General features: G+C 45.0%; 1 protein-coding gene and 1 long non-coding RNA gene across 2 annotated transcripts; both read right to left on the bottom strand.

Moving 5' to 3' along the window:
* Positions 1 to 318: 318 nt before the first annotated feature.
* LOC142803820 (uncharacterized) lies at positions 319 to 2,133 on the bottom strand. The gene is made up of 3 exons (XR_012894314.1): positions 2,046 to 2,133; positions 648 to 1,069; positions 319 to 402 (listed from the first exon to the last, which is right to left on the bottom strand). It is a non-coding gene; the product is annotated as an uncharacterized LOC142803820 (long non-coding RNA).
* Positions 2,134 to 10,190: 8,057 nt separating this feature from the next.
* Positions 10,191 to 13,013, bottom strand: LOC142803819 (uncharacterized). The gene is made up of 3 exons (XM_075889950.1): positions 12,928 to 13,013; positions 10,603 to 12,172; positions 10,191 to 10,308 (listed from the first exon to the last, which is right to left on the bottom strand). Coding segments are annotated over exons 1-3 (1,575 nt in total). The 5' UTR covers positions 12,931 to 13,013; the 3' UTR covers positions 10,191 to 10,306.
* Between the last annotated feature and the right edge of the window lie 782 nt (positions 13,014 to 13,795).

The raw sequence follows: 13,795 nt of genomic DNA, 5'->3' as shown, positions 1-13,795 counted from the left end.
ATGGTGCAGTTTTCATAGCTTTGTGAGGTCACTGTTTGATACTAAATCAGCATTCTACTTCTGAGATTGCAGAAGCATATATGATTACAAATGCATTGACCTACATTTTAGAAGCGTAATGCCTGTGTCAAAAGACATATTAAAGGACTTGCATAATTCCAATGAAGCGTGTCCGATGTGTCTAAAAATCTAAGCGCATTCTGTACTCATTAGTTTTCGGAATACTTGGAAAATGAGCCCAGCAGCTCATCTTGCCGGATTTCACATGGTACAAAGCAAAAAAAAGAACAACAAATCAATATTGTAGATGCACAACATAACTTTATTCTTTCACTGCATCCAGATGGAACATGATGCCCTATTGTCTTCTGGTTGTGTCAAAACACTAGAGTTTGATTGTTTCTGCAAAGAAATACAAAGTCAGTGTGAAAGAACGCCACGACATAAATCTCACGAATGCTTTTCAGTCCGTTTTTCAGGAGCAGCCACGTACGCAATAGTTTGAATATGTGCTGATATTAATAAGTCATTCATTTCCCATTCCTACAGGTAATAAATGTTGATATGAAAGATGTCGTAAAACAACGGCCTATGCTGTTAAATCAGGCATGAATACTATCAATCTATTTATTGACATTACTTCTTACCGAGAAAGGAAGGAAGAACCCATAGCCGAGGAGGCAGTCGCTGTAACCGTAGTGGCCAACACCGTAGCTGACGGTGCCAACACCGTTGTTGTAAATGGAACGGCGTGGTAGGCAGAGACAGCTGGTGCAGCGTGTGCACCAGCTGTACACCACGCCTCAGCAAAAGCTGAGGCGTGGTGTACGATGGTAGTTGAAACTGCTCGAGCAATGGCACATGTCACGACCGGGGAGTGGGCCAGGCGGTGACAGCTGTGGCAGCGGCGTGGACGGTGATGGCCGTAGGAGCATCGTTGGTGGCAACTGGAGCGCAAGCCACGGCGGTGATAGCGAGGTCATGGTAGGTGGTAGCAACCTTGGTCACGGCTGGGGTAGCGGCGTAGGTGGCGACTGGATCATGGTAGTGGTAGTAACCCTGGAAACGGCTAGAGCAGCAGCGACAACAGGGGCCGCAGCGCATGTAGCGGCAACACTAGTCAGGGCTTAAGTAGTGCAACTGGAGCAGCACCGTAAAAGGAAACTGGAGCGTGAGCATTGGTGGTGACAGCTGTGGTGGTGTCAGCTACAGTATGCCCGGCTAGAGACTATCTGGCATAGATGAGACCATATCCGTGAGCAAAGACGGTTTACCCAAGACCGTAGCCGATACCGTAGCCATAGCCAGTCTAGCCAGTGAGGGCGCTGGTGCCAAGAGCCACAAGGACGCAAGGCCTGATCTGCAGAGTTCATGACCATACTTAAGAAGGTCTTCTTGATTGTCATTTTAATAAGCTCCAAAAGGTTTCTTAGTTGTACTATTCATATACAATTACTTTCCAGTTCTCAGACAGAGCGTAAACACTTGAATAATTTTAATACCCATCATACACCACAGATGGCATTTATAGCTTTACAATTATGATGTTTTCGTTGTAATGTAGCGTAGCAAGTGACTTAAGGAAACACTGCGTCATAACCACAACAGCTGACATAACCCTAATTAAGCTATGTTTTATTTACGTGTACATGATATTATGAGTTATGAAAAGGAACTAATATTCTCGCAAAACACGTTTCGAATGCATTCATTAGAGACATTGTTGCGTAGTCGATTTATTTTTTCAACTCAATTGTCAAGGTATGCCAAGTTATCACAAGAGCTTGACCACCTATGCCTTGAAATCAACCAGTAGTGGCGGACATTTTAGTTTGGTTATGACTAATCCTACCATTACTTCTAAATCAGCCGTAGTGTACTATAGAATACAGGAGCTGATTCAGCATACCGAGCATCCCTAAAGAAGATATCTCTTTGTCGTTTTGGTGTTACTGTTCCTCGGTTTGAGGATCTTATTCAGGAATACAAGCTAGCTGGTACGCACATGCTGCCTATTCGGGAATTTAGTGGTGATGCGTTCTTACCATACTGACTTCGGAGCTGCTGTTGAGCCAGCTGCTAACTATGAGATGTTTGGAAGCCTTCTTTGTTAAAAATTCTTCCTTCGCATTATGCTGGAATGCGTGAAGAAGCAGCAACTTCCAGTAAGAAATATATATAAGGGAGATCTACATCGAGTCATATTGTTATTCTGCACGTCTCTGTAAACAAGTCAAACCGGAGTCTCCTGGGTAATCGTACGTTCGGCGAGCGGTTTTGAAGTATCGCTCCTTTAACCTTGAAGAGGACGTTACCGAGATATTTTCGACTGAACTGCATAGAAAAACAAAACCTCAAGATCTATCGCGCAGCACTGCACTACCTTGCTGTAAAACGTAGCGAAGCGTAGAAGGCGGTGAATGCCCTGGAAAGGGCAAGGCAGACTTGTCGGACACGTTTGCACCATGAAGTCGTTGTGAAGAAGCGATAATCGCTAGCATCAGTTTGAACTTGATGGAATTCCTTGTTTGCAGTTCGGTGCTCACAGTTCACCCGAATGTATTTCGTTCATGTCTTCAATATTATGTGATTTTTCTTTAAGTACGTTGAACTTTTCTCACGACCGAATTATTTGGAAAAGTTTAAAGCGGTGTTATGCGTTCTGTTCACTTTAATATATATTAAGTGGCAAGAGTTCAGAATCGCCGCATTCGAACAAATTAGGGGGTTGCCTTCCTGGCCTAAAAATTATTGTTTAGTATAGTGGACTTCTTGGAATGTGCACGCCTAGAGCGGCGCGTTTTTGATGTCTTACTGCCAACCGACAATTTGATCCTATTCATTTTGTGCATCACTACTGGAGCGGCACCGCTTCGAATTACATGACGTGTTACGATATGTGCCTACGCGTGTCGTGAGAGGAAAAACTACGTGTGTGAGCTTAGTAGATCATGGTGACACCATGACACATTTCGATGACAGCGCTCGTGGAACGCTGAAAATATGTTTCCACTGCTCCATTGTCCTGTTAGCTTACAGCAAGTCGGTGTTGGTGTCGCACCTAAGTGTTAAGGGAGTAAACAAATTTGTTAGAGATCTCCGCAATCTTATACGAATTCGTGTAGTCATAAGTATGATGTGTGGTTCATGTTACAACAACGGTGGTTGCTGCACTTCATCGATGAGCTGCTCAATTGACTTTTAACAGTGGGACTGGACGCGGACGGACTAGAAAACGCTCACACACACACAGCACTGAATGGTCCAAGCTCGTTCACCTTGGCTCCGTTGTTGTGGTCTAGTGGCTAAAGTTCTAGGCTGCTGAATCGCAGGTCGCGGCATCAAATCTAGGCTGTGGCAGCTTCTTTTTTTATGGAGGGGGAAATGCTGTAGGCCGGTGTGCTTAAATTTCGGTGCATGTTAAGGAAGCCCAAGTATTCGAAATTTTCGAAGCCGTCTATTACGGCATCTCTTATAGTCATATAGTGGTTTTGTGACGTTAAACGCCACATATCAATCAATGAAATTTCGTCCGCTTTGGGAATCAGCGCAGCGTTGCGTTCTTTCTACATAGCCTTAAATTTTAAAGTGCTAGAACAGGCGTATGAAATATCGCCCGACTAAGGAGACTTTAGTGATTGTAGCTCTTTCAAGTCTCAAGACCACGTTATGTTTCGGAGGAATGTCATGAGTGGTGGGGGGTATGTTCAAAAAATTTCGACCACTCGTGGTTCTTTATATAACCTGAGCATAAATCAAAACACACAGGCCTATGGTATTGCGTCTGCATCGTAATGTGGCCTCCGCTGTCGGAATTCTATGCGGTGATCTGATCGGTCGTCCAGCACGCTAAGAACTACATAGACGTGGAGGGGGTGGTGTATGGCAAAACGTGGTGCTTTCAATAAAAATAGAAGCGTCCTGTGACTAGGGGTTAGCAAATCAGAAGTTCACTGGACTCTTGTTGAATAATATGATTGATATCATTGTTCTTTAATATGATTATTGTTTTCTGTTTGGAGGTACATGATTTCAGAAAAACACCGCCACCCCCAGCTACTAGAGATGCGTTAACGCGGCTCTACAGCCGCTCAGACGCCTACAGGATTGAGGTGCTCTAGCTGGCAGATCTATCGCTGCGCTCGCAGAGTCTGACATAGCAACGGCACCAAGGACACTAACCTTTTCTTGCTCAGCTTAAGAACGCTCACCTGGCGACTGCCGTCTAATACAGACAGCCTTATGAAGGCGCGATACCGACCTGTACAGCATAACCAACGAGCGAAGACAGCAGCGCGCCACATGCGTGTAACCGAGTCACGTACACTTCGTCAAATAAGCAACATCACAAATCCAAAAGGGCGTTTATCTTGTTCACAAGCTTGCTTGTACACCTCTCCAGTACAGTCACGGCTTTCAAAACGACAGTGCCGGGTCAACGACGAGAGCATTGCGCTATTTCTGTCAGCCTGCCTGCCTGCTTGCCTGCCTGCCTGCCTGCCTGCCTGCCTGCCTGTCTGTCACCTGATTCAGCCACAGTTTAAGCACTTTTTCAAGGCTCAGTCATCCCGATCTGTTGGTTACGTTCCTACTAGTGAACCTTGTCGATCAAATAGCAAGTAGTACGTATATATGAGGCGATATGAAAATAAGTAAGTGTTAGGTAGTGTGTTGCCTTACTAAGATATATGTAGATACATAATTCTAAGGGCCCCAGTGTTTCTTACACTGCGCTGAAAATGCGATGCTATGCACAATAAAGCGGGTGTTTCTTACGCTTCGCCGACAACGCACTCTGCTGATGACAATGTGCGGCCAACTGTCGGTAACTCTGGGTTCATTACAAGCTCCTGTTTTATTATATTAGCGCGAGATGGCGGCTTGATGTGAACATCAAGCTCCCATCTCACGCTAATATAATAATAAATTGATAATGTAATAATAAAAGGATGTGAACACAAGCAACCCTGAGACATGGTCAGTTCCATATTTCAGGACACACTACAAACATCAATCGTTGGGATATAACTCACCTTCTACTTCAAATAAATATAAAGATATTGACACGGTCAGTAAAAAAGACTTCCGCTTACATTTCGTTCATTTGTAAAGTCACATACTGTGACATTCTGTGTAATTGAATTGTGCGTACCTTATGTTGTTTCTTTAACATAATCTTCTGCTTACATGAATTTCTTGCTGTGTTATATGGCCAGTGTTTTTTTTATTTTTTGTCCCGAATAGCTAGTTAGTATTGCTACATTGGTACTGTGTTATTATTCTGTGTTATTATTATTTATGTTTATTACTTATGCTATAGCCGTATTTTATTGTATGCAGTACTTTTTTATTTATTTTTTTCCAGCACTTTTTATGCACATGTATATATTTTCACTTTTTCTTGCTGCAATCTTCCTGCTGGAAATCTATGTAAATCACTGTATATGTACATACGATATGGTATTCTGTTTTACTTGTTGGTTTTCTCGTCACTGCACCGGACTGCTTGTGGTTACTCCCCTGTATAGTCTGGTCGCTGGGTCTCGTCAAGCTACTTACGTAGCTTTTAACCCAACGCAACCATCCAGCATGTATAAACTGAAAAATAAATTGAATTGAATTGAATCTCACGCAGCACTTTTTGAGAGAAGGCTATCGTCTTTTGACGACATTTGCAGCGAAGGGCGCACATACGCGGCCAATATTTTCAGTGCGCATTATGCAAATAATTTTCTGTGGCACTTGCGCAGCTTAGAGAAATAACTATAGACGCTAGATTGCCGAAAACATCAGTTTTCGGCCTCGTACCTATAGGCATAAAGCTATAGCTGTAATATGAACATACCATATGACGACGAATAGTTAGTGTGAGGAAGCAGGTTTTTATTGTAGTTCTGCTGCGACCGTGGGTTGAATTCGTTCAGCTAGCCATTACTGCCATGAAATAACGATGTGGCATGGCATCCAGTGCAAGTAACTGCTGAAAAAAAACTACGCGTTCTGCAGGCGCATGTGTAATACCTTGATCAAGACACCGAGTTCTGTCTTTGATCTCGCAAGGCAGGCAGAAGAGAATCTTGTACGGCGCTTATTTGTGGGCACTACTATCTTAAGCCTACAGGAGTTATATCGAGGCACAATCAATCTCTATATTTATTTGACTTTCTTTATTATCCAGAAATGATTGTCACGTCTTCAACATTTTGCTCAATGCAGAGCAGAATATTGACACGTGCGGTTCTTTTGGTTTACGAAGGAAGACGCTATCACTTTCTGTTAAGCGCAACGCAGGCCGCGTTTATCTTGTATGCCACTCTGGAACGCGTTACGACGCGTGTATAAAAAACTGACACGTGCGGTTCTTTTCGTTTGCGAAGGAAGACGCTATCACTTTCTGTTAAGCGCAACGCAGGCCGCGTTTATCTTGTATGCCACTCTGGAACGCGTTACGACGCGTGTATAAAAAACTGACACGTGCGGTTCTTTTCGTTTGCGAAGGAAGACGCTATCACTTTCTGTTAAGCGCAACGCAGGCCGCGTTTATCTTGTATGCCACTTTGGAACGCGTTACGACGCGTGTATAAAAAGCCGGCGCAGTGCGCCACTGGGGGTCTTTTTTTTTTTTCCGTCGGCCGACGACTGTTCACGCCGCTGTTGCTGTGAGTTGTGTTTGGCCCTGTTTTGCTGGGCACAAGTTCGCCCAATAAACAGTTCACCTGACACCTCCCTGACTCCTGCGTGCTTCCTCTCAAGTGCTGCGTGTATCACAACCTCGTGACATCTGGTGGAGGTGCTTCTCTGTCCATGTACCGTACGCCCCCGTCCAGCCGTGAGCCAAGCCCAAGCCGCCAAGACGACGACGCCGTTCGAGTGAGCCGAAGACAACAAGGACTACCGCCCGAATACCTGCCGCTCCCCGACAAGGACAAGAAAACAAAGGCTGCTACGAAGCCGGCATCCACGATGACGGAAGCAAGGTCTTCGGCAACCGTGGTCGTCAACCAGCCCAAAGAACCGCACGTGTCAATATCTAGCCACCAACGACATTTAGCTTTCCTGGCCGTTTCGATAATGACCTCTACTAAAATTGGTATAGTTAAACATCAGTGTAGGAGGAGCATAAGCGACTACTCATAACATATAAATCATGACATGTATGTCTGAAATGTCATAATTTACATGTCATGGTTTTGCTGCTCTTGTGGTGTTTCATTCACATGACATATTGCAAAACTGGTACGGTATGACATGACTCTGCGTGGCAAGCATAAGTGACAGGCCCTAACGCGGAAGTCATGACAAGCATATGCATGTCATGTAAGTCATGACTAGTTGCCACGCTCATGGTGCCCTCGTGGTCGTTTCGCTAGCTTCTCATGCACCAAATTCGGTACCACGTGACGTGAATGTATGACGAAAGTATATTACTGGTGCAAAAAGGATATTCATTACATGTATGGCATGTGAAACATGGCTACATGCTATGCTCATGGCGTGCTCACGGCCGTTTTGGTAGCTTCACATATACCAAATTTGACATTAGGTTACGTGATAAAATGGCAAATCAAATGACACGTCGAAGCATTATAATCATAACATGCGTGTCATGTAGAACATGTCTACATGCTACGCTAACAGCGCTCTCGTGGCCCTTTTTCTTTCTTCACATTTACCAAATTTGGTATTACGTGATGCAAATAGACGACGAAGGTAAGCGACACGTCGATCATGATATTCATTACATGCGTCTCATGTAAAACATAACTACATGCTACGCTTTTAGCACGCTTGCGGCTGTTTCGCTACCTTGACATATACCAAATTTGGTATTATGTGACGTGAGTAAACGACGAAGGTAAATAGCACGTCCAAACTTGATAATCATGGCATGCGTGTCATGTAAAACATGACTACATGCTACGCTTACAGCGCGCTTGCGGCCGTTTCGCTAGCTTCACATATATCAAATTTGGTATTACGTGATGTGAATAGACGACGAAGGTAAATGACAAGTCAAAACGTGATAATCATGACAAGCGTGTCATGTAAAATACGACTGCATGCTACGCTCATAGCACGCTCACGGCTGTTTTGCACTTCATATATACCAAGTATAGTATTACGTCACGTGAATGGACGACGGACACAAACGCCAGGTGCAAACGTGATAACTATGACATGAAAGTCATGTGCGGCATTATTCACGTCCGCCTCATAAAGTTGCGCTAATTTTAAAGTGAGGAAACAACCTTATTCATTCGTACTTCTCACATCATCGATTCACACTGTACCCCTAATCTGACATTAAATTTTTCTTTAAATGCACGGCTTACGTTCAGTGCCAATGTCAGCACAATCGTGGGTGCGTGACGGCCTCCTACGGCAGCTGCAGAGCCTATTCAGTCTACTATGCCCAAATTGGATAATGACCGTGCATTTGAGTATATGGCACGGTCATGGCGATAAATGTCATCATTTGTAGAAACAAGGGAAACTGATTTTCATCTAACTTTGGGAAATAATTGTAAACTCAGGCCACATGCTGCACTATCATGTTTGTCTTATATGTTTTGCGGAGCCTCGACTACCGACCGGCAGCGTTTTTGGAGCAGCCGAAAAAGTTTGTAGGCGTAAGGTGCCTAGAAATATCCAATGAAGCCTAGATGAACTTCATAAGCACAAAAGAGCTATAGCCAAGTCTGGGAAAACCCAGATGAGCACAGCAGAGCTCATCAGCTTGCGTACTTCTTTCTTTTCTCTTTGAAGGCACCGCTTATTTGTCGAGGGTTTTTTTTTTCTTTTTGGTCTCTCTTGACGTTTCTCTTTTTTTAATTTTTTATCTCTCTGTCTACTTCTCTTTCAGTTATCTCTCACGACTTGCCCTTCTTGCCATCTCATCATTCCTCTCTATCCTTTTCTCGTTCTCTACTCTATAGCAAGGTAATGAAAGGGTTCCCATGAGCACTTGTTGCATGAAGAATGCATGGAGACTAGAATGCTTGGAAGACAGAGCGGTTTCGACACTCGCCTTCAGAGCGAGAGTACCCATGTTAGATTCTAGCTTTGTGCTAAAATTTATTTTGTTCATAGTTCTCATGATCCTCTTCTTTTCGTTCTTCCAACGCGTTGCTAGGTGACGCCTTGGGGTGTCATGGCTCCACTTAGTTTTCTGAGCACCACCGGGCCAAACTCGAGCTTAAAGGAATCCACCGGTAATACGACTAATAAAAAGTTACTTGCAGCTTCTCCAGTTCAAGAGAAACAATTCGTGCCCGAACTTCTCCAGGTTATCGTTTTAAAATATTGGTGTTCGATAGCTGCGGCTACGTTTGTACTTTCAGAAGACAATTATGACGAAAAGAATGCCTCCGTAAACAAAAATGGGTTCAATTTGCTCTGGCACATGGGCATAACATTATTACCTCCTTACATCTGACTCTAATATAAACATGCCCTCAAAAATGTCGTACCTTCATAACCATGTCGCCGATTCCAACAATACTTCATGCAGAATTCTATACGTACAGCTGGCCGAAATTTATATCTTGTGCGCAGCGGCCACTTTATTATCTCTCAGTGCCGTATTATAGAACGCAATTACAAATAAAATGCTTTGTGTGCATGTACTCTGTAGCAATAAACTTGTCCTCACATTCTAAAATATAATTTGGTGGTATTGTGAAAATGCACAGAAAAAACTGCCACTCATGCACTATATCTAAAGATGTGGCTGACTGTACTTTGAAAGCTACAGAGCAATATATCTTGCATAGCATGGCATAGAAATATTATATTATGTTTTTATTACAATGGAACAAAGTATATCATGCTTACAATAACAGAAGTGAAATTCTGTAACAGGACAAAATGCGTCATCGTAATTTCAATACTCAAATCAACCGGACTTCTGTGCAATGTACCACTCACCTAGAAGAAAATTTATACATTACACTAAAAACAATTGAAACATTCCGTCATACGATTAGTCATCGGCTTCATAAAATCTAGCCGCAACCATATTACAAACGTTTTAGTTTTTGAATGGTTGACTCCTAAAGCGCTGCAAAATTAAAATAGTTGAAGAATTATATCTGAGCACAAGGCAGTTCGCGACAGCATGAATTTATAAATAATTCCAGATCAAGTTGGCATGGTGAAATGCTCAAGAAGAATTGGCAGACAGGTCAAAATGGAGTGCAGAACAGCTTTATTCTTGCACTTACACTACCATTTAAAGCAGTGCGTGCTTGACGTTGATGTCTATCTCTCTTATTCTTGATGTTTCTGTCATGGTTCCTCGGACGATTTCTGTAACGAAACAACGTTGAAAATAATATAGTTAATAACAACAATGACACGAACCCCAACATTGAATATTTGCGTTCACCGCAATATGATATCGTTTCTACCAGACTCGTCGTTAATCTAAATGAAGTATGCTAGCACCTCTAGTTAAAGGGAAAAAATAGAACCACGGAAAAAATAAGCATCTACTTGTGCCTGGAATCCGCCTTACTGGCTTATTCAGTCATGCTAAATAGGTGCCATTGACGTCAGTGAACGTAAATTTTGTTCTCAAGTGTTCAAAAGAAATACACTCACATTTCTTCTTGAAGAGCAGGGCACCGTAGTAGAAGGGAGAGCCGAGACCATAGCTGTAATTCAGACCGTAGCCGAGGAGACCGTGGCCGTAACCATAGTGGCCAACGCCGTAGCCGAGGGTGCCAATACCGTAGTTGTAGACTGGGGTGGCGTGATAAGCAGCGTCAGCTGGGGCAGCGTGTGCGACGTTTGCAACAGCTGGGGCGTGGTGGACGGCGGAGGAGGAAACAGCAGGAGCCGTAGCATAGGTGGCGACAGGTGCCTGGTCCACGGTGGCAACAGTTGGGGCAGCAGCGTTGGCGGGAACCGGAGTGCGAGCCACAGTGGCAGCAGCTGGGGCGTGGTAGGTGGTAGCTTCTTTCGGAGCAGCTGGGGCAGCAGCGTAGGTGGCAACGGCTGGAGAAGTGGTGTAGGTGGTGACTGGGGCAGACGCGTAGGAGGAAACTGGAGCGTGAGGCGCGGTGGCGACAGCTGGGGCATGATAGGTGGTAGCATCCTTCGTCGCGGCTGGGGCAGCGGCGTAGGTGGCAATGCCTGGAGCAGCGGCGTAGGGGGCGACTGGGGCAGAAGCGTAGGTTGGAACTGGAACGTGACCCACGTTGCCGACACCTGGGGCATGGTAGGTAGTAGCAAACTTTGTCACGGCTGGAGCAGCATAGGTGGCAACGGCTGGGTCGTGATAAGCGGTAGCAACCGTGTTGACGGCTGGAGCAGCATCAATAACTGGGGCGGCAGCGTAAGAGGCGGCATCTCTGGTCACAGATGGAGCAGCGGCCACAACTCTACCAGCAGAGTAAGAGGCGAATGGAGCGTCGGCAATGGTCGCAACAGCTGGAGCAGCGTGAGACTCGGTGGCGACAGTTGGGGCGTGCTGGACGGGAGTGGTGGAAACAGCAGGGCTCGCAGCATAGGTGGCGACTGGGGCGTGGGCCACGGTGGCAACAGCTGGAGCAGCAGCGTAGGATGGAACCGGAACGTGAGCTACAGTGGCGTCAGCTGGGGCGGGGTGGGTGGTAGCATCCTTCGTCACGACAGGGGCAGCAGCGTAAGGGGCAACGGCTGGAGCAGCGGCGTAGGTGGTGACTGGGACAGAAGCGTAGGTGGCCACTGGAGCGTGAGCCCCAGTGGCGACAGCTAGGCCATGGTAGGTGGAAGAAAATTTGGTCACGGCTGGGGCAGCGTCGGTGGCGACAGGTGGAGCAGCATAGGCGGCAACGCCTGGGGCATGGTACTCGCTAGCAACACTGCTAACGGCTGGAGCAGCATCAGCAACTGGGGCAGCAGTGTAAGTAGCGGCATCCCTGGTCACAGATGGAGCAGCGGCAACAACTCGACCAGCAGTGTAAGAGGCGACTGTAGCGTCGTCAACGGTTCCTACAGCTGGAGCAGCGTGAGTGAAAGTGTGCACAGCTGGAGCATATCCGGCGTGGCCTAGGCCATAACCGGGGCGATAGCCATGACCATAGCCCGTATAGCCAGGACCGTAGCCGTATCCGGGGCTGTAGCCGGCGTAGCCGGCGTAGTCAGCGAATGCGCTGGTGGCAAGAGCCAAGAGGATGCAGGCGCGGATCTGTAATGTAATGCGCATTCGTTAAATTAAGTTCTGTCACTACAAATAGTGTTTGCATACGTAGATTTTTTTTATTCGTTCATATTTTAATAAGTTAACAGTTCCATTTGGCTGAGGGGTGTCGCATAGTGCGCTCACTCTATTAAAAATAATGTCAATTTTACATGGCATTCAGCACCTAAGTTTAAATGTAGCGCAGAGTTCAAATCAAATATTAGAAACAGTCAAGATACTCTATCCGCATGAAAGTACGTTCCACGCAATCATTATGCATTTACTTTCAGAATGAAGTAGATGATATTGTTCGCGTTGATCACTGAACCATTTAAACGGCATAGAATTCTCCGAATTCATAATGATTTTCCAGTTACCCGAGCACTTAGACCTAAAGTGTATTTCGTAGGCCCGTGTGCTCACATTTGGGTGCACGTTAAAGAACCGCAGGTGGTCACATTTTCCGGAGCCCTCCACTACGGCGTCTCTCATGATTATATGGTGGTTTTAGGACGTTAAACACCACGAATAAATCAATCACACCTAAAGTGTATAGTTTATTCTATTGTACTGATGTTTTAATTGTTTCTAAGTGGCAAAAAGACTACATCTGTGAAATGAACATATATTGGCTTCTATGCTAAGTCTTTGAAAGTTTTATGTTAGGTTGGCTTGAAAGAAATAACGTAATTTTTTTCTTTCTTTGTTGCTATTAGCCTACACTTTATAAAGGTACTAAATACCAGGGGAAGTTTTCTTACCATGATGACTTTAGAACTGCTGTTGAGCCAACTGCTGATCGAGCTCGGTTCGGCAGCCCTTTTATACAAATACTATTCTCAGGCGTGCCCTCTCGCGAGTAGCTACATAGTCAAGCTCAGCAAGAGTTAAAAAGAAGAATTTGTTAATCCTGCATTCATTTGATTAATACACCCGTGTTGCCTAATAAAAAAATCTGAAGAATGTTTAATGGGTGCACTCTGGGCGGCTCATAGCCAAGCATCACGTCCTAATCTTGCAGGGAACACTTTTCAGTATTGTGAAGAAAAATAAGATAAAGAAAACATTTTTTAAGCTGTTTGGCCCTACTGATGGTGATGGTCAGGAAACATCCAAGCCAGGGTGAAACCGTGACAGAGCATCATCTCCCGTATCCCAAGACAGTCTAAATAAAATAAAGAGGCTAAATAGCTGCCCGGAGGTATTAGAGCGGGAGAGCGAAATTCGTGTGCGCAGAGATTGCTACGACTTGACCGCTTGAGGCAGAGACACGTGTCATAGATCTTGCAGCTGGAGAGCAAGACCTGCATGCGAAACATGTTTCAGTGAGAGCACGGAAAACACTCTCGCCCTACATTCATTTGTAGGCGAAAAACACATCGGACGGCTCTCATGCTTGCTTTCGTGAGAAACCGAATGGTTCAATAACCCGCCACACGAAGATCGTTTATTGACTTCCATTGTGGCTGCGCGAATGGCACCTGCAATCACTGATAGCTAGTCTCTTAATTTGAGGGACAAACAAGGAGAACAAAGCAGTGTTATGCACTGAATCTAGCGTTTGGTGGAGATTGAAACAAGTGTTCGTTTTGTCAAACTAAGCCATAAATTGTGTGAATTTAAGCCGCT

Source organism: Rhipicephalus microplus, chromosome 3, assembly GCF_043290135.1.
Source record: "Rhipicephalus microplus isolate Deutch F79 chromosome 3, USDA_Rmic, whole genome shotgun sequence".
Classification (NCBI taxonomy): Eukaryota; Metazoa; Arthropoda; class Arachnida; order Ixodida; family Ixodidae; genus Rhipicephalus; species Rhipicephalus microplus.
Note: the sequence above shows the minus strand (reverse complement) of the source record. Positions and strands in the feature narration are given on the sequence as shown.